The sequence below is a fragment of the Kogia breviceps genome, chromosome 16 (genome assembly GCF_026419965.1).
Source record: "Kogia breviceps isolate mKogBre1 chromosome 16, mKogBre1 haplotype 1, whole genome shotgun sequence".
Classification (NCBI taxonomy): domain Eukaryota; kingdom Metazoa; phylum Chordata; class Mammalia; order Artiodactyla; family Physeteridae; genus Kogia; species Kogia breviceps.
In genome coordinates this window covers 17,654,247-17,675,978 of record NC_081325.1, presented here as the reverse complement: position 1 = coordinate 17,675,978, position 21,732 = coordinate 17,654,247, and the positions used below count along the sequence as shown (strand labels likewise).

Here is a 21,732-nt window from a genome sequence, read left to right as displayed (position 1 = left end):
GTCCAGAATTTGCTTGGCTACACTGGAGAAACTCGTGCTTAGGAGGCAACCCATTAGAAGAGATGGCTCTAGCTTTTAGAACATTTCTTCCTAATTTTTAGCTGAAGTCTGCCCTGTGGTAGGCAGAATTGTGGCCTCTTCCCAAACCTGTGAGTATGTTACATTACATGGCAAAAGGGACTTTATAGCTGTCAGTCAGGAAGTGCAGCACTCCAGGCAGCTTCAAAGGCCCCTGGGAATGCAAGCTCAATCCTTCACAAGCACTGGAATAGCCATTAGAGCCCTGGTTCTATCCTTTAGGTAGCCATCTGTGGAAAAGTCATTTTATCTATGGAATATTCAGTTTTCTCATCTGTAAAATGGGAACAATAAAAGCTACCATGAGAAGTCAAATTAGCTCATGAATATGAAAGCTCTTTGTATTTATAAAGCATGCCATCAATCTAAAGTTATGAATTAAATACTCCACTAAATGGGAGGTCAGTAAGAAGAGGAGGAGAGGAAGGAAGTATAGAAGAGAAAAGAAAAATATTCTCTACAGAAACTTGGACTCTAATTAGTGAGATAAAACCTATTAAAACCCTTCAGTGGAGATGTGACACAGAATAAGATTAAGGCTCAGAAAGAGTAGCCCAGTTCACTTCAGATCCAACAGAATGTCTACCATCCAAAAAACTGAAAATAACAAGTGTGGGTGAGGATGTGGAGAAATTGGAACCCTTGTGCACTGCTGCTGGCAACGTAAAAATGCTGCAGATACTTTGGAAAACAGTATGGAGTTTCCTCAAAAGAATTAAAACTAGAATTGCCATAGGATCCAACAATTCCACCTTCTGGGTACATAACCAAAAAAATTGAAAGCAGGATCTCAAAATGATATTCGCACACCCATGTTCATAGCAGCATTATTCACAACAGCCAAGAGGTGGAAGCAGCTCAAGTATCCATGGACACATGAATAGATAAACAAAATGTGGTCTATATATGCAATGGAATACTATTGAGCCTTAAAAAGAAAGAACATTCTAACACATGCTACAACATGGATGAACCTTGAGGACATCATGCTAAATGAAATAGGCCTGTCACAAAAGGACAAATACTGTGTGATTCCTCTTATATGTGGTACCTAGAGTAGTTAAACCCATAGAAATAAAACGTAGAATGGTGGTTTCCAGGGGCTGGAGGGAGGGAGGAAATGGGGACTTTTTGTTTAATGGGTATAGGGTTTCCAGATTTGCAAGATGAAAAAGTTATGGAGATTATTTGCACAAAAATGTGAAGTACTTAACACTACCCTTTAAATGGTAAATTTTGTTTTGTATTTTTTTAATACAATTTTTTTTAAAAGAGTGGTTGAGACCATCAGATTATTGCCAGCCTTTGTAGAAGGGAATGGAAATTTGGATGAGCCGTCAGCAAAGTGGTAGGTGAGCAGGACTGTATAGACATGATACGAGAGGTGGTGTTGGAGAAAGCAGTATTTGACCCCTAGGGAAAAGAGATGGCCCCACAATGAGATTGAACCATACCAGCAAAGGCTTGGAGCCAAGCAGGGGCTAGGACTAGGAGGAGTCCAGTCTGAAAAAAACAGAGCTCTGTGTTGCCTATCAGTTTAAGCTAGTGCAGAAAGCCTTGAATGTCACAGTCAAGTCCCTGGAACTTCTGAGCATGGGAGGAACATGGCAAACCAGTGTTTGAAGAACACTGGTCAGGCCTATGAGCCTGAGCACCTACTAGGCGCCAGGCTCCAAGCAAGGCTCCTAATATACCTTATTTCACTCAGTCCTCACAACCGTCCGTGAATGAGAGATGAAAAGAAGTGCTGCTTGGAGAGATTAAATGACATCCCTAAATCGCACAGCAAGTAAGTGGCAGAGCTGGAATTAACCTCTCTCTCAAAACTCAAGTATTCATCAAAGACACCCCAAATCAGAAACTGGGCCAGATGCCAGGATGACAGAGAGAGCAGAGCTCACCGTCCAGTGCTGGGGACAGACTAGTGAATGGGAAGTACAGAGCTGCAGATGCCACCATGGGGTGAACAGGGACACCATGGAAGCAAGCTGGGAGGCACCCAACTAGCTTTGAGGGAGAAACAAAAATGTCTGTATGTGAATGGTCTCCTGTTTGTTTTCTGGCTATATTCATGCTATTTTTCTTAAGGTTAACTAAGTGTTACAAAGCTCAAATTGGCAATGGTCATATCCAAATTGAAGACTGTCCCATCGGTCCAGCCCTCTTCCCTGCAACATAGTTGAGAGGGTGTGGTTATCTGGAAGGGATTCAAGGCATGGAACCTTCCACGCCCCATGTAAAGCCAACTCCTAGCTAATTAGAGACCTCTTAGTTGGAGCTCTCCCTTCCTCTGGTCTGTTCTCTCCTACCCAGTGTAAGGGAGGTCTCTTAGAAAATCCACCCCACTTGTACTTTTCTGCATGATGCATTGTGTTTATTAGGAATGTGTACTTCTGGAATCTTTGAACAACTGAAAATGCACCTGCAAAGTCCAAAAAGGGAAGAAAAGTTAAGCCCATTTTTAGCTTCTTATTGAAAATAAACACTCCCATCAAAACCAAAGGCTTGGGCTTCCCTGGAGCACAGTGGTTGAGAGTCCGCCTGCCGATGCAGGGGACACGGTTCGTGTCCCGGTCCGGGAAGATCCCACATGCCGCGGAGCGGCTGGGCCCGTGAGCCATGGCCGCTGAGCCTGCGCGTCCGGAGCCTGTGCTCCATGGCGGGAGAGGCCGCAGCAGTGAGAGGCCCGCGTACCGCAAAAAAACAAAACAAAACAAAACAAAAACCAAAGGCTTAAAAGCAAAAACAATCTAGCATTAGGAGTCAGTTTCAAAGCTCGATTTCTGAAACCAACACCAATAGATAATAAAGTCAAATATATAATACGACTTTATAGGCTCTATAATGCAGGTAATTTTAAACAATACACAAAGAAGGTTTTTGGTTTTTTTTTTTTCTATCACATCATCTTCAAAATCACTTCTAGATCTACACGAACTATAAATCAATTCCTATTCCCTTCACTCCTGGCTTTAAAATAAGTTGGTTCTTTACAAAACACTCATTTCTTGAGCTATATTCTCTTATAATGGCCTCCACAAACTTGTTTCTTCTCACATTTTTCCCTCTCACTCTCCCTGAATGCCGAATGTACTCTACAGAGAGTATTAATGGAAGAAAGAGCTTTCCTCCAGCTTTCTGTGATGAGGTCTGACCTTAATGAACTTCGGCCTGGACAGCAGACCACTCTCCACTAAAGTTTCCCAGGGCTGGGAACTACGAGGGAGCACAGATCTCTTCCCTACACCCAACACAACCCTCCATGCTAGATATGCACAGAAAATGGGAGTGTCGTTCTCTATTTTAGAGTGGCGTTATGAAAACCATACTATCAGGAACAGTATACTACAAATTGCCCCAACTGCATTTTGTTCATTGACATCTGGCTTTGAACAACAAATTCACAGGGCCCAGATCAATCACCAATTGCCTAAACTCTAGGTCAATCTCAAATAGATATGCAACTTCGTATTAATAAAACACCTAGTGAAGAACTGCAGTATCTGCCATCACCATAAAAAGTCTATCGCCCACAGGAAATTAAACATTTTTACTTGTGGTGTACCCAGTGTAAACGCTCACAAGTAACTAAGGTTCCTTATGCATTTGCTTTGGGTACAGTACCATTTTCATCAGAAAAGTCTAATGAAAAGCACTTTGTGATGGATACAAGCTCTTGATTCAGGTATGCTCACAAGGCAAACCCCCAAATTGTAAAATAAAGCAAGGCAGCATTTCCACAAGACATTAAACATAAGTAGGTTTGTTTTAGGGCCTTCCTGCAATATCTTTCCCTAAATGTTCATTTCAGAAAGCTTTTAGGTCCTGATTTTCATATCATTCACTTTATAAGGAATGACAAAGCTATAACTAAGCTGCTTCTAGAGCTGTCACTTGGCCTTTTCCTAACATAAAAGCACAATTTTGTCCCAGACAAAGAACAATCCCCTGGCTAAGGCTACTAATAATATAACCATGAGAATTTATTTCTTCAATAGAATATTAGCAATTTTTAAAGACACAATTCCCAAATTTGCAGAAACTGGCTTCACTAACCAATGTTAATGGGGAAAAAAAGTACTCATCATCAATGTCTGCCTCTGAGTAACTCAATATCCACACTTGCAATTTGCAAAAAGCCTTAGCAATGACTGTGGAGCCAAAGCCAATAGTTTTACAACTGCTGCTCTTGCTCTATGGAATAAGAAAACCAGCGTGTACCACTGAACGTGATAGAATTATTGGTACCAGAATTAGTTAATTGCAATGGGTGAGCTCACAGGCAAGTTTTATCTGCAAAGGCAGGAAAGTTCTTCTGCCTCTAAAAGCTGGCATCAGCCACTGTTCCATGAAACTTGCTTCAGAACAGAACTCTTGGAAACCGTAAATGTTTTTAACTATCAAAGGAAGACAGACAAAACTCAACCAGAGTGACTTCATGATTGGCTTAGTTAATGATCTCTTTGGGTTGGTCATTTTTAGAAGTTTTTAAAATCCTAGACTCTCTTCCTTCTGGTGCTCCACACATTTCTATGCTTCCTTTGGGTGGCAAGTATTATAGCATCTTTGCTAGTTTTACTAGTTTGATAAAGATTTCCTATGCTTACCTGGGGCTTTTTGTCACTATGTAAGGTGACCATCATTAGAGGAGACACAAATCACCCAGTGTTAGGGACTGAATTATGTTCCACCAAAATTCATGTGTTGAAAACCTGACTTTCAGTGTGACTGTATCTGGAGATAGGATCTTTAGGGAGGTAATTAAAGTTAAGTTACGTCATAAGGGTGGGGCCCTAATCCAATAGGATTGGTGTCCTACAAGAAGAGGAAGAGACATCCAAGATCTCTCTTTCTCTCTGGCACAGAAGAAAGGCCACACGAGAACACAGTGAGAAGGTGACAGTCCACAAGCCAGGAAGAGAGCCCTTCCCAGAAACCAAATTTGCTCTTGAACTTCCTAGCCTCCACAACAGTGAGAAAATAAATGTCTGTGGTTTAAGCCACCCAAGTCTGTGGCATTTTGTTATGGCAGCCCAAGCTGACTCTGATACTCAGTGTGCAGAATGACTATTGCAGCCGAAGTGGTGTGCAGTGCATGGCATGTGTGACCGTGCCCTGACAACTGTGCACTCCCATGTACTTTATTTCAGTGTAATGTTCATAACACCCCTATGAGCTAGCACTGTGATTGGTAGAAAGAGTCAGACAAAACCACGTTTGAATCATGGGCCACTACTTCTCAGCTGCAGGCTCTTCAGCAGTTCTAAATTCCTCTGAGCCTCAGTTTCCTCCCATAATAAATTTTTATCAAGCTGGTTAACTCCATCCTTTCCACCAAATTTAACAAGACTCAGTTTTGTTAAGCATTTTTAACCAGCATGAAAAGACTCATTTCATGTTTGTTTGTTTGTTTTGCATGAGTTCGATAATCTCTAAATGCTCAAAAGGAATATCAAGTGTTGGCTTCTCTAAGAAAATAGTAAACTACTTTAAAGATATCCATTATTATTGTGGTGAGGGTTTCTCTGCCTTCAGGCCTGAAAATTTCACTCCCTTAATTTTGGTGGTTTGATCAGCGAGTCACTCAATGGTCACATCTCTAAGTCAGTCATCAGCCATGGGCTAAAGCTGACCTCTGGAAAGTGGAGGCTTCCTGGAAGTCTCTTTGGGTCATCCTAACTCTGTTTTTGTCAACAGTCTCAAAAGTAAATACAGAGTTCAGGAGTCAGATCTATCAATATCAAGAATGAAATATAATAATAGTCAATAAGACTATTGAAGAAGATTGAGGAATCAATCAATAATAATAATAATAAAGTTCAAAGGTGTTACAATTTACCATGAGCAGCCAGTAGCTAAGACTTTATATGCATTATCTCAATAACGTTAAATACCACTGTTCCCACTTTACAGGTGAGGAGACTGAAGCACAGGAAGGCTAAATAACTTGCCCAAGGGTCTGCAGCACGAAGTGGCACAGTAGGTTTGGAATGCTTCATGGGACCTGATCGCTGTCCTGTGCTGTGCTGTTCAAGTGAGTCTTCCTCCTCTCTGTGGCAAGGAATGCCATGGAAGAGATCTGATGTTAGGGAAATTTCCACACACTTCCAAGTGACATGCAAGCATTATTTCCTTTAGCACAAATCCTCCTGAAACCATTCTCATGTATAAAATCAATCTGCATGTTTTTAATTTAAAAATATAGAGAACACTCATCCAAATCATTTGAATTAACACCAGTAATGATGATGCCAAATCTGTATAACCAGCCCCCCCTGGAGAGACAGACTGCTGTGTCCTTGAGTCTAAGTGCTTTGTAAGCATTACCTTACAAACCCAGTGGAGATACTGCCTTTTCTCCAAACAGCAAACCAAGCAAAATTTCAAGATGCTGGCAAGGAGGCAAATCATCCAGAGAAACCTCTCCCTGCTTCTCTCCCTGCTTTTGAAAGCACTGGCTGTTCTCAGGAGCCCTGAAACTCATTACTCCCCTGTAGGTGAATAGCAGACTCCAGTAGCAAGAATGTTGAGATCCGTGTTCTTTTTCTGTTGTCGTTCTTGTTGCCTATATTCTTTTTTTTGGTGGGGGCGGGGGGGAGTATAATTGCTTTACAATGTTGTGTTAGTTTCTGCTGTACAATGAAGTGAATCAGCTCTGTATATACATATATCCCCTCCCTCTCGGACCTCCCTCCCCACCCCACCCCACCCACTTAGGTCATCACAGAGCTGAGCTCCTTGTGGAGATCCCTGTTCTTAATGGGGACTCTGGGTGCCTCTAGAAACACTGGCAGCAACACATCCAGACATCTGCACATTTGCTCGTGATGGAGAAGAAGGGGACCAAGACTCAAGGGGCTGGGTAGGTGAAGGAAGATTTGAGCATATTTATGGATTAAGAGGACTTGGCAGAGTGGAAGCACTAGAAAATACAAAGAGCGAGGAAGGAATTGAGAGAAAAAGTGCAGGGGCCGATGAAAGATTGCTCCAGCACTTAAGAGAAAGAATTTATTTGGGAGGCAGAGGGGGTGGGAACCAAACAGTATTTCTTTATTAGAGACAAGAAAGAAGATGATTGGAAATGAGATTTTTTTAGGTAGGATGGAAGATATTTGTGCCAGATGGCCTCAATTTTCTCAGTAAAGGAGTGAGAGGGTTGAGGTTTGGATGAAGAAAGTTTGAGGAGAGTAGAAAACGTTTAGGACAAAAAGTCAAGTAGAGAGGGTTAAAAGGATTACCAAGTAGAAGTGGCAGCTGCATTAACCTCAAGTGGCATGATTTATAGTCCAGAGCAGAGGGTGCCATTGCTCCTAAACCGGGTCAGGCCCTCTGACAATGGTCTTCTGACCTGACCTTGCCTCTGTGATTTATCAGGGTCCTTCCTTCAGTCATATCAGTGGCTGCCTTTTGCCTGCAAGACAGTCCAGGTTCTCAGCGTGACCCACAGGCCTTTTCCCACCTGACCCCACCTAACTCTCCAGCATCCTTTTTTTTGCCTTCTGCCATACTGAACTAATTTTAGTTCCCCCAAAGCCCTAGGCCCTTTCATTGCTTCTTGGCCTTGGATCCCACAGCTCCTCTGAAATGCTTTTTCCCTTTAATGCCTGGAGAGTAAACATTCTTTTTTTTTTTTTTTTTTTTTAAGGTTACCTCCTCCAAGATGCCTTCCAGGATCACCCAAGGTAAGACTGATCACTCAGTCTCTCCTTTTGCCAACCTACCTGTGCCCTGTATACGTTCCTAGCATCACAGCGCTCGTCATGTGTATCACAGTTTAATTGGCAGGATTTTTAAAATTTCTTGGTGATACAAAAAAAGGTACCTCTTACAGTCAAGAGCACTGGTGAAATGCAGCTTCATTTTTTTAAACTTTTCAGAATGAATCAGTGCTTCACATCTGGAGGCGATCTTATTTCCCCTCCCACCACATACGTTTAGCAGTATTCGGTTCTGTCAATTGGTGGGGAGGGTATGCTGCTGGCATCTACTGGGTAGAGGCCAGGGATGCTGCTAAACATCCTACAGTACATAGGCCAACCCCACAGCAATCATCCAGACAAAAATGTCAATAGTGTGGAGGTTGAGAAACCCTAGTTTAGAGGAACAATATTTATTCAGGTGTATGCTATGCTTTATTTTTTTAATTTTAAATCAATCTTTTACAATATATAGTGCAACCTAATATATATCAATGTTTTCCAAACTTTGGCTTGTAGAGCAAGAACAGCAAGTCTTGAGAAATGCTCTTTTTTCATTACCCCTCCCCCATTTCCTTCCACTAGACTCCCCAGGGAATGAATGAAGCAATGTTCCAGATCAAAATTGGAAGGCCAGAAGGTCTCAGAGAGATTTGTGACCTTAAGCCAATTAGGTTAATGGCAAGGCCGAGACTGGATTCCAGAACCCCAGATTTCCACAAACCCACTCAGCCTGGGAGGCAGCTGCTCTGTTCCCTGGCTAAATCGGCTAACACAGTTTGGTACCTTAAGAGGAAACTGTGCCCTACAAATATGAGCTGCGTGACTTAGCAGGAGTTTAGCATGAGTATTCCTGCTTCAACACCCGGGACCCAGCCCGCTCTCATGCTACTTTATGAGAATTTAGGTTGACTCTGTGAGGCCCCCGAGCTCTGGGCGGAATTGGATTTATGCAAAAACAACTGCCATTCATAAGTGTGAAGGAACTTCAAATAAATGTAGGTGATTTCGTCATACAAAAGGCAGAGGGAACTTAATACGTATATTTAAGGCTCTGGAGAAACGGCTTTTAATTTGAAAGGGGAGTGGGAGGAGCTGTCCCTAGAAACTGCACATGTGGAAAGGGCCAGAGGAAGGTTTTGGCAAAGCCTTTCTGCATCTCCGTTCTGCAGTCAGGTGGGCCCCAGGTGGGCCCTGAGTTCCCCGTCCCAAGTACCTAATCCCCGGAATGTCACCTCCCTCATTCCCACTTCGAGGTGCTGAATCTCTGGGGGAAGCTCGACTTTGGATCCTGCGACTCAGCCTCGTCTCCATCCCGGCCCGCTGCCCCGCCCCACGGGGAACCGGCGCAGGGGGATGGGTCCTGGAGGCCAGACTCACCTTCAGGTGGATGGGGATGGACCGCTCCTGCTGGAGGGGGCCCAGCAGCGTCTGCTCCACGCTGACCAGCTCCGAGGTCGAGTCCACCACGCGGGCCAGCGCGCTGCGCATCGCCATCTGGGCCAGGGTGCAGGGCCCGCGACCCCGGGGTAAGGGCAGCAGTTCCGCGCCCCCCTCGGCGCCTCGCACCACTTCCCCCTCGGGGGAGCTCGCCCGCGCCCCGGACCCCACATTCCTGGCCCCCTTGCCCCCGCCTTCCTCCCCACGCCCCTGCCCGGCACGGGCCAGCCGTGGGTCTGAGCGACGCTCTGGGGCGGCGGACACGTGGTCCAGGTCGCGTGGGCTCCCGGGGGCGCCCGGACCATCCCCCCAGCCCCACTCCTGCTGCAGAAGCTGCAGGGTGTGCAGAGCCACCATTTGGTGGCTGATGGAGGCCACTAAGGGCGCGGGGCTAGCCATCGCCTCCGCCCGCGGCTCGGCGCGCTCCGCCGGCAGGTGAAGCAGCGAGCGAAGGAGGCGGGGCGTTTGGGGTCGCCAGGGTCACTCTTCCTAAGCCGCCGCTCCTCCGCCTCCTTGCCTCTCTGCGCGTGGGGCCGGTCCCGCCCCCCGCCAGCTGTCAGTGACCTACGCTGGCCACTGCGTTCGCTTCAAGTCCGAATAGGCTTGCTCGGAATCAAGGCTGCCTGAAGTGCTGCTTCCCGTACACCTGAAAATCAGCCAAATGCTGAGCGCTGGTTCCTCCTCCTCTCCAGGGCTTACGCTGGCATGGCCGCTCTGTGTGGATGCATCTATCCGCAGGTATACCCCGCCCCCATCTCCTCTGAAGTATGCCTACCGGTGACCGTTCACGCCTTGGGGACTAGGGATGGGAGTGCACGGGTCAAAGACCCACCAGGAACCGGAAGGTGTGAGGTGCCAGAGAAAAGCTCACAAAACGAAAACTGTGCTTGATCCTCCTCCCTCCCTTTCCCAACCGTAGGGGAATTATCAGGAACTTCGTGGAGTAGCCTTCAAGGCTCCTGTCCCCCATACAAAAGAAGGGGACTTGGGTATCTTCTCCGCTTTGCTCCAAGCCACATGTGCTGAGAAGGCCTGACTGCCGAAGCTGAAGTTGCATCAGGGCCCAGCTCGGCCTGCTCCTGAAGCAACTTGAGAAGCAAGGGCTTGGCATGGTCGCAACTTGCGAAGCAAGGGCTTGGCACTGTCCAGATGAGGAGGCTAAATGGTTTTTTTTGTGAAACTCCCGAAGGACTTAGGCAGCAGAGTTTGAAGCTAAATCCTTTTACAAGCCATGAACCCAGGGACAGCTGTACAAATAGTTGCTGCTTTTAATTAAACCTCACTTCGCTACTTCCTTGACTTAGGCAAAAAGACGGGCAAATTTATGCTTTGATAGATTGGAAACTATTGGTGTGCGATTACACTTTAAAAAAAAAAAAGACATTTGAGGGGAATGGTATGGAGGACTGTCTCAGAGTAGCACGGTTTTTCCACTTTTTTCTTGCATGGGAAACCATGTAGATAACTCTACACGAAGTAAAGCAGAGGACAAGGGTGCAGGCCCATGGCAGACAAGTAGACCCTAGCAGACCCAGAGGATGGGATTTCATTCTTCCTTTAGAAGGGAGAGTCCACCCTTGGTGCTGTGGAATAAGATCTGGGGAGGCCTTTGCATGGGAAAGCTACTCCAGTGAGTCCATTAGTCGAGAAGTGCAGTCATCAGAGATACGGGGAGGGATTTGGGGTCCTTTAAGGTTTCTTTAACTCTGGGATAGTATGACCCAATATAATCCTCCCAACTCTCCAGTGAAGGTTCCTTCTAATTCTCAGTGTTTTCTTCGCCTATGAAAACAAATCTGAATGCCAAGGTAAAGAAAACCTTTCTTAAACAAAAACAAGTATGTTCACACTAATTATAAGTAAGTAAAAACGCATGTCTGTGCATTGACAGAGAGGAAATTATTTTGGAGGGAAGTAAATAGTTTAATATTGATTAGATTCTCTTGATGAAGTTACTTAAGTTCATAACGAAAAAGAGAGAAATTCTTTTTTATGTGTTTTTTTAATCCTCAAACATTGAAATACATTAGGTTCAGCAGAGACTAACTGTGAATAACAAAAACGAACCCCTAATTTCACAAAGCATGTCAGATCTCCAGGGGTGCTCCTCTTTCCAGATATGCAGGAAACCCTAGTAGGCCAACTCTTCCACTATCAAATGACTGACTCAAAAGCTTCTTGACAGATGGAATTCCAGCCAACTGCAGAATTGAAATCACTAGACACAGGCTGACCTGAGGCCCCACTATTCTACATACCAGGCTGACTCTGAGAGCCATGAGACCAACTGAACTGCAGGAGGTAAGAGAGAGGGGACCAGAAAACCATAGAGCCTACGGGATGGTACATGAGGCTTCAACAGCTGCCTAGGTTTTCTGGTATTCTTTAGAGAGCACTAGATTATCCAGCAACTCAAGGCTTTGTCTGTCTTGGCCATGAGCCACCTTTTCCTTTGCCATAACCTGAAATGGCTGATGTTCCAAAGCTGGATATATGAGGTCCTAGCTGAAGAAAAGTATACATAGACTATTGAGATGAGTCAATAGCATAGCAGATCCGCCTTTGATCTAAAACAGCTCCAAAGTTATATACGCTGGGCTACCAGACCAGGTAACAAATTATACGCTCCCTACTCACTATACTGACAATTTGAGGCCACTGGATAATAAAAGGCACATTCAAAGGATGAAGTACTGGACACCAATATTTTTGCTTCACAGTATCTATTTCACTATTTTATGTAAACCATACCCTAATTTCCCAGTAGCTATTCCTCCTCCTCTACACTCAGTCCATGTCATCAGGTAGGATGAACATGTCCCATGGCAGAAGTGGACTGGAGCATCTAGGCTGAGGCCAGTCACACATCAGTACAAGTTCCCATTGTGAATGGTCAGGAATAGGCACATGACCCAACTACAGCCAATGACAATCTCATTTAGGATGCTTTCAGCTGAATGTACTGTATAAGAGAAAATAATGGAACTAGAAGAAGGTGTAGGCCAAAAGATGAAACGGCAAAAAACATGAATTCCCCTTTAACAAGAAAGCTTCACATAAAATAGTTTAATCAATAAGTTATTGTCTCAGATCACAAGCCTTAAGGTAGGATGGCTCCAGGGTTGATTAATCCTCAGGAGTGTCAGATATCCAGGGGTACTCCTCTTTCCAGAAACACTGGAAATCTAGCTTCATGAGGCTAACACTCCTAATATCAGATGGCTGACTGCAGTGACCCCTTGTGGATGTGAAACTGAGAAGATGTAAGTTCTGGAGCTTCTGCAGCCATCTTGTGAGTTTGAGGGGAGTGCCTGCCTAGGAATGAGCCAACACTTAAGAGAGAAAAGCTAAGAGATCTAGACAGAGACCAGTGGTCTTATAATACCATCTGAGCCCCTCATTGTGCTGCATGAGAGGAGAGCCCCATCTCTGAGCTTTTCAGTTATACAAACCACTAAAATCTGTTTTGCTTGCATTTACTTTAGGTTGAGTTTACTGCCTCTTGCAGCAGAAAGTCACAACTGAAGCAAACTGCTTGACATATGTTACAGGATAGATAAGCTAATGCAGTGACCCCATGATCCAGTGCCCCTCAGGCAAACACTGCTAAAAGGTCCCTCCAACCTTTCCAGCAAGGCTTATGTCATTTACCTCATCTTTCTACTACCTTAGCAGTTGTGGGAAAAGATATTTGAGCAACTGTCATCATTCCTAAAGACTGACAGGAGCATTAGAAAATGACCAACGGAGACATTCATGACTCTGGGCAGTGTGGGATGGAAAAGGGAAGAGGATGGAAAACTCAGTGAAGTGAGAAGCAATTTTCTACCCATTAATATACAAGGTAGAGCATTGCTAGATAAACAAGTATTCTGGTGCTTTATTAACCCAAAGGTTCTTTTCCCACATGAGCAAAAGATACGAACCCCTATGTGGAATCATGAAGAAGCCAGGCACAGTGAGAACAGAAGGGATCTGGAAGAAGGTGCAGCTATGTGGAGACTTTCTCAAAGGCCTTGGCAAAGCCCAGATACATTTGAGCCCTCCTTATATACTTTGGCAATTTTCTCCAAAAGGGATCCAAGAAAATTCCAGAAATGGAGCCGTTAACCTTCAACACACTCTGGTGAAGTTCATAGGTGGGGGCAAAACAAAACATGTGCAAAGAGACCAAAGAGTTATTATTCTTGAATGAAAATTATGATTGAGGAGAAACAGATGCTTAAGCGATGTACCGAGATATGAAAATGTACTGTAAAAGAGAAAACAATGGAACTAGGAAAAGATGGAAGCCCAAAGAAAAAAGAGCAAAAAAAGATCAAATTCCCTTTTTAAACACACAATTGTAATGTTTGAATATGCCAAGTCATAAAAATGCACATGCAAGTCTAATTTTGGCCTAAACATTTGATTTTCAGAAAAAAAAAAATGCAGTCCTGCCACGAAACCTCTGAATTGCCAAAAACAATTGTTTACATAGGGCAATGTGTTTTCAGGACATCTTGTATGTGCTGCCTGCCCAGACCCTGTTAAGCTGGTGAAGCTAAGGGAAGCTTGGTAAAACTAAGTGTAGAAGAATAGGGAAGTCTAGTAAAGGGAGGGAAAAGAGAAGTTAAAAATGTTGAACCCCATCTGCTTGTGCTGACATAATCTGATGTGCAGTTAAACTCCTCGACACAAAATGCAATTCTTTCTGGACATACACATCATTTTACTTGGTTCTGTCTTAATTATAAGTTTATTTCCAGGAAGAATTCTTGATGTTGGCAAAAAAAAAAAATCAGAAGTGGATTTTAAAAGAGTAAATATAACTTTTCCTATTTCTTCTACCTTTGGTAGATGATTTCGTGCTTAAGAGTAAGAGAATGGCCATGGATTTTCATGCTGCCTACACATGATTCCAACAAGACAGCCCTGCCGGGTTTTCTCCTTTATTTCTGATTACAAGATGTAACCCCTGAAGAATATCCTTACCCTTGGTGGGAAAAATTTAAAGCCTGCTTGGCTTTCTGAAGAGTGATCCCTTTCCTATGGTAATTATAGTGAAAAAAGGGGGTGAAAGGGGAGATTCGAGGCACATGGTTTTGTGTTTAGCTTTTGCTACAAGATCATCATGCCTGTGTTTCCATGAAGTCAAAACTTCATACTGGGAGATTCAGTTCAGTCTCCAACTCTTAAACCCTCACTTGTATGTGTAGATATGGCTTGTAATATTGAAACTGGGGGAGAAATAGTAATAAAAATGGAAAAGAGATCAATATGGGGAGTGCTTAAATCCAACTAAATTCCAGGTTCTTTAATCTTAGTGGAAAAAAAATGTAACCACCCTCATCACTCTTCATGATCACCCTTATTTTCAGGCTCTGATAGGTACCCTTTTAACATGATGGGGAAAAAAAATGCTTGACTTGGATTGATATATTTTTAAAAATTTAATCTTCCCTATCCCTTTCCTTACATTCATCCCCATACCCTTATGCATTGTTTTTTCCTCTAAGAAATTATCTACTCTTGTTCTCCGGTGTCTCTTCTGTCATGCTTTATGGTTGAACAGACATTGGGGTTTTATCCACCCTCTCTTTTTCTCCTCCCTCCCTTCTATTTTTCCAGTGATCCCTTTCCTATGGTAATTATAGTGAAAAAAGGGGGTGAAAGGGGAGATTCGAGGCACATGGTTTTGTGTTTAGCTTTTGCTACAAGATCACTATGCCTGTGTTTCCATGAAGTGAAAACTTCATACTGGGAGATTCAAGTCAGTCTCTAACTCTTAAACCCTGGGTGCAGCAAGGGAGAACTAAACCAATTTTTTGGTTTTTTTAAAACTTTATTATATTTATTTATTTTTTTATACAGCAGGCTCTTATTAGTTATCTGTTTTATACATATTAGTGTATATATGTCAATCCAAATCTCCCAATTCATCCCACCACCAGCACCCACCCCCCACTTTCCCCCCTTGGTGTCCATACGTTTGTGCTTTACATCTGTGTCTCTCTTTCTGCCCTGCGAACCAGTTCATCTGTACCATTTTTCTAGATTCCACATACATGTGTTAGCATACCATATTTGTTTTTCTCTTTCTGACTTACTTCACTCTGTATGACACACTCTACGTCCATCCACCTCACTAAAAATAACTCAGTTTCATTTCTTTTTATGGCTGAGTAATATTCCATTGTATATGTGTGCCATATCTTCTATATCCATTCATCTGTCAGTGGACACTTAGGTTGCTTCCATGACCTGGCTATTGTAAATAGTGCTGCAATGAAAATTGGGGTGCATGTGTCTTTTTGAATTATGGTTTTCTCAAGGTATATGCCCAGTAGTGGGATTGCTGGGTCATATGGTAGTTCTATTTTTAGTTTTTTAAGGAACCTCCATACTGTGCTCCATAGTGGCCATATCAATTTACATTCCCACCAACAGTGCAAGAGGGTACCCTTTTCTCCACACCCTCTCCAGCATTTTTTGTTTGTAGATTTTCTGATGATGCCCATTCTAACCGGTGTGAGGTGATACCTCATTGTAGTTTTAATTTGCATTTCTCTAATGATTAGTGATGTTAAGCAGCTTTTCATGTACCTCTTGGCCATCTGTATATCTTCTTTGGAGAAATGTCTATTTAGGTCTTCTGCCCATTTTTTGATGGGGTTGTTTGTTTTTTTAATATTGAGCTGCATGAGCTGTTTATTTATTTTGGAGATTAATCCTTTGTTCCTTTGTCTGTTGATTCATTTGCAAATATTTTCTCCCATTCTGAGGGTTCTCTTCGTTTTCTTTATAGTTTCCTTTGCTGTGCAAAAGCTTTTAAAGTTCATTAGGTCCCATTTGTTTATTTTTGTTTTTATTTCCATTACTCTAGGAAGTGGGTCAAAAAAGACCTTGCTGTGATTTATGTCAAAGAGTGTTCTTCCTATGTTTTCCTCTAAGAGTTTTATAGTGTCTGGTCTTACATTTAGGTCTCAAATCATGTTGAGTTTATTTTTGTGTATGGTGTTAGGGAGTGTTCTAATTTCATTCTTTTACATGTAGCTGTCTAGTTTTCCCAGCACCACTTATTGAAGAGACTGTCTTTTCTCCATTGGACATCCTTTCCTCCTTTGTCATAGATTAGTTGACCATAGGTGCATGGGTTTATCTCTGGGCTTTCTATCCTGTTCCATTGTTCTATATTTCTGTTTTTGTGCCAGTACCATATTGTCTTGATTACTGTAGCTTTGTAGTATAGTCTGAAGTCAGGGAGTCTGATTCCTCCAGCTCCATTTTTTTTCACTCAAGATTGCTTTGACTATTCGGGATCTTTTGTGTCTCCATACAAATTTTAAGATTTTTTTAAAATTCGAATTCTGTAAAAAATGCCATTGGCAATTTGATAGAGATTGCATTGAATCTGTAGATTACTTTGAGTAGTATAGTCATTTTCACAATGTTGATTCTTCCAACCCACGAACATGTTATATCTCTCCATCTGTTTGTGTCATCTTTGATTTCTTTCATCAGTGTCTTATAGTTTTCTGAGTACAGGTCTTTTACCTCCTTAGGTAGGTTTATTCCTAGATATTTTATTCTTTTTGTTGCAATGGTGAATGGGATTATTTCCTTAATTTCTCTTTTTGATCTTTTGTTGTTAGTGTATAGGAATGCAAGAGATTTCTGTGCATTAATTTTGTATCCTGCTAATTTACCAAGTTCATTGATTAACTCTAGTAGTTTTCTGGTGGCATTTTTAAGATTCTCTATGTATAGTATCATGCCATCTGCAAACAGTGACAGTTTTACTTCTTCTTTTCCAATTTGTATTCTTTTTATTTCTTTTTCTTCTCTGATTGCCATGGCTAGGACTTCCAAAACTATGTTGAATAATAGTGGTGGGAGGGGTGGATTAGTGCCTTCCCACATTGGCTCTCTGTGCTAGGAAAACAAGAGAGGCCAACAGACCTGCTTGCTTTATTTGTTTGGTCATTTTAATCATTTTCTTTCAAAATATTATTGAGAATGGTCAGAAAAATTTAAATCAGGTAAAAATAATTAAAAAAATAAAAATCTGCTCCACATGATTGAAGTGACCCATTTTTTTTTCCTTGGATGAAAAAGATATAAAATACTTTAAAATTTATGTTTACATAAAAATATGGCATTACATATTTCAGTATAAAGACTGTCTATTTTTTAATTGTCATCATCTGCTTTACTGACTGCTCACTGTTAATTAGCAAGTGGGATCTTATAGATGCTAATCTGACCATAAAACTCAAATGTTCCATAGAAGTGATCAAATTACCAAGTATTTGTTCAAAAAAATCATATGTAAATTTTATTTGGTCTGTACTTCCCATCTGAAAATTAAAACCACATTCAATAGGATCTTGAATACCTCTGTTCAACTATCTAAGCTTCCTCAGAAGCTTAAATTGTAGTCTTTGGTGGATCATTCTTAGATAATGGTAGATAATTTGTTAAAGAAACATGAAAGGAATTCTTAATGCCCTATTCATTTTAGCTAAGAATAAAATCTAATACTTTGAGCTTCCCTGGTGGTGCAGTGGTTGAGAGTCCGCCTGCCAATGCAGGGGACACGGGTTCGTGCCCCGGTCTGGGAACATCCCACATGCCGCAGAGCGGCTAGGCCCGTGGGCCATAGCCGCTGAGCCTGCGTGTCCGGAGCCTGTGCTCCACAATGGGAGAGGCCACAACAGTGAGAGGCCCGCATACCGAAAAAAAAAAATATATATATATATATATATATATATATATATAAAATAATTTAAGTGAATGTTATTTTAATACACAATTCTTCTTAAAAATGCCTTATTTTTTTTTAAGTTTAATGACTATTATTCCAAAACCAGGGCAAAATCTAAAATATATATGGTGGGCAATATATATTTTGCCCATATATATATTCGTGTTTCTAATTAAAACCTTTTTAGCCCCCTTAAATTTCCATGCTAATATTTTAAATTCCCAAATTTAACACTCATAGGGGAAGCAACACAGTATGGAAGCTAACAGATTGACTTCTTATGGATGCTAGAAACATCTGCCTAGAGAATTCAAAAAAATAAATTGAAAAACTATATGAACAAAGAAGAATTGACTTCAGATACATATAGTCAACATACAAAAACTGATTAGCTTTCCTATGTACCACAATAGCCGATTAGAAATGTCAGAAGGAAAAAGGTCCAATTCATAATAACAACAAAGCTACAAAATAGCTGGCAATGTACTAAACATAAAAATTTTCAAGACTTATGGTAAAAATTACATGTAAAACAAAATTACTACAAACTATAAAAGAAGATCTAAATAAATGGAGAAAAATACTTCTTTTCTAATTGAATAGTCCACATTTGTAAAGCTATCAGTTTTCTCTAAGTTAATCTATAAACCCAATGCAATTCCAAGAAAACCTCAATAAAATCTTTATAAAACTAAGCAAGCTCATTCCCAAGTTGATCTTCTCAAGTTGATCTAGAAGAGAAAGCCTCAAAATAACCAAGAAATTTTTGAAATAAGAACAGTTACGAGGGACTTTCCCTAACACATATCAAAATGTACTCTAAGCTGTACTAATTTTAAAAGTGGGGTAATGGTACTGAAATGGACAAATAAATAATAGAGTAAAAACAGGTATTTATATATATACTAGAATGATAATCTCTCTATATAGCCTATATATTAAAGTATAATTTCATTTATGTCTTATCAGTGAAGGAAAAATTAGTGGTATTACAATTGGCTATCCATTTAGATGAAAACAAAGATCTGTTCCAACTTCATATGCAAACATAAATAATATAGTGCTAAATACTTTAGTTAGAAAATACTGTATATATTTATATATACATATATATAAATATATATATATTTATAAATATATATATAAATATAAATATATATATAATATATATATAAATATATATATTATATATAATATATAATATATATTAATATATATTATATATATTATATATTATATACATTATATTATATATATTATATATAATATATATAATATATTATATTATATATAATATTATATATATTATATATTATATATTTATATATTATATATATTATATATAATATATTATATATTATATATTATATATTATATTATATATAATATATAATATATATTATATTATATATTATATATATTATATATTTATATATTATATATATTATATATATTATATATATTATAATATATATTAATATATTATATAATATATAATATATAATATATTATATATTATATATTATATATTATATATAATATATGTAATATATTATATATATTATATATAATATATTATATTATATATAATATATGTAATATATAATATATAATATATATTATATATTATATATATTATATGTTATATAATATATAATATAATATATTAATATATATTATATAATATATAAATATATATTATATATAATATATAATATATATAATATATTATATATTATATATAATATATATAATATATAATATATATTATATATATTATATATTATAATATATAATATATATATTTATATATACAAATATATACTGTATATATTTATAATTACTGAGTGGGAAAGGCATTTCTAAACATGCTACGGTATGTATACATCATAAAGGAAAAACTGGATAGATTTTATTATATAAAATATTAAAACTTTATTTGATGAAAGACATCATGAATAACATTTAAAAACAAGTACAGTCTGAGGAAATATATTCACAACATAAAAAACAGGCAAAGGATTAATATATGAATATACAAAGAATAACTATAAACTTTTTTTATAAGATGGATTTTAATGAAATATAGGCAAAGGATATAGAGAAAATCAATGGTCCAATAAATATATGAAAAGATAGTCAGTCTTACTAATTATCAGGAAAATGCAGATGAAATCAACATTCAGTGGTACAACCACTATGAAGAACAGTATGGAGGTTCCTTAAAAAACTAAAAATAGAACTACCATATGATCCAGCAATCCCACTCCTGGGCACATATCTGGAGAAAGCCATAGTCCAAAAGGATACATGCACCCCAATTTTCATTGCAGCACTATTTACAACAGCCAAGAAATGGAAGCAATCTAAATGTCCATCAGTGGAGGAAAGGATTTAAAAGATGTGTTACTTATACACAATGGAATATTACTCAGCCATAAAAAAGAATGAAAAAATGCCGTTTGCAGCAACATGGATGGACCTAGAGATTATCATACTAAGAGAAATAAGTCAGACAGAGAAAGACAAATATCATAGGATATCACTCATATGCAGAATCTAACTTTTTTTAAAAAGAGATACAAATGAACTTATTTACAAAACAGAAACAGACTTACAGATATCGAAAACAAATTTACAGTTACCAAAGGGGAAATGTGGGGGGAGGGATAAATGAGGAGATTGGGATGAATACACAACACTATTATATATAAGATAGATAATGAACAAGGACCTACTGTATAGCACAGGGAATGCTACTCAATATTCTGTGATAACCTATATTAGAAAAGAATCTAAAAAAGAAGGAATATATGTACATGTATAACTGAATCACTTTGCTGTACACCTGAAACTAGCACAACATTGTAAATCAACTATATTCTAATAAAATTAAAATATTTTTAAAAATTCAGATATGGCCTTACTCCTTACTTCTCAACCCCTCAGGTTGGCAGAAATAAAAGTTGATTAATATATACTTAGCTAACAATGTAGGGTAATGGCTAGTCTCATATGCAATTGGTGGGAGTGTGCTGAGTCAGTCTTTTTGGAGGATAATTTTGTCCTACAGAAATAATCACATATGAACCCAATTGTAGTCACAACGTGTGTAATTTTTTTAAAAAAGAAAAAAGATGCAAATAACTAGAATACCTGTCTGTAGGGGAAAGGATACATAAAATCATAGAACATCAGGGAACACCAGGATAGCATATATCCCTATTACAATGAATGCCGATACAAAAAATAGGTAGAACTACAGGTGCTAACATGGAAAAAAGCAAGTTGCAAAGCAATGCAGTCACCTGGCAGATATTAATAGTGAGTATCTTAACCGGTCGGGCACTGTTCTAGATGCTGGGACACAGAAATAAGTAAAAAAAGCACAAATCCCTCCCTCAAGAAACTTACATTCTAGTGTAAGTTTGACTATAAACAAATCAACAAATAAATGTCACCCATAAAGTCCAATAATGATAAGTGCTGTGAAGAAAAAGAAAAAGAAAGCATGGTGTGTCATTTTTTTACTGCATTCAGCTGTAGGAGAAAACCCAGTTAGGTGAGGCTTAAGTGAATAAGGATTTAGCATGTGTAACAGAAACTCAGGTGAGGGAGAGGGAAGCTGATGATAGGTTATGAAAGAATGCAGCTCCTTTTAGCTTCCTTTTGTACCATCCTCAGCAGGTGGCTTTCATCCTCTTGGCTGCAAGATGTCAACTGCCCATCCATGCATTTGGTCAGGATTCCAGGCATGAAGAAGGAGGAAGA

At 39.7% G+C, this 21,732-nt stretch overlaps 1 protein-coding gene and 1 long non-coding RNA gene across 3 annotated transcripts in view; one reads left to right on the top strand and one right to left on the bottom strand.

Moving 5' to 3' along the window:
* DLEU7 (deleted in lymphocytic leukemia 7) overlaps nucleotides 1-9,939 on the bottom strand; it is an 18,116-nt gene extending 8,177 nt beyond the window's left edge. Inside the window, exon 1 of the mRNA XM_059041712.2 lies at nucleotides 9,156-9,939. Coding sequence (XP_058897695.1) covers nucleotides 9,156-9,614 — 459 coding nt within the window. The 5' untranslated portion in view covers nucleotides 9,615-9,939. The remainder of the gene's footprint in view (nucleotides 1-9,155) is intronic.
* Nucleotides 9,058-21,732, top strand: LOC136792815 (uncharacterized). 2 transcript variants are annotated; one of them, XR_010837276.1, is made up of 4 exons: nucleotides 9,058-9,304; nucleotides 9,908-9,953; nucleotides 11,401-11,516; nucleotides 21,646-21,732. It is a non-coding gene; the product is annotated as an uncharacterized lncRNA (long non-coding RNA). The 2 variants fall into 2 exon arrangements; XR_010837275.1 differs by having other exon boundaries at nucleotides 9,058-9,953.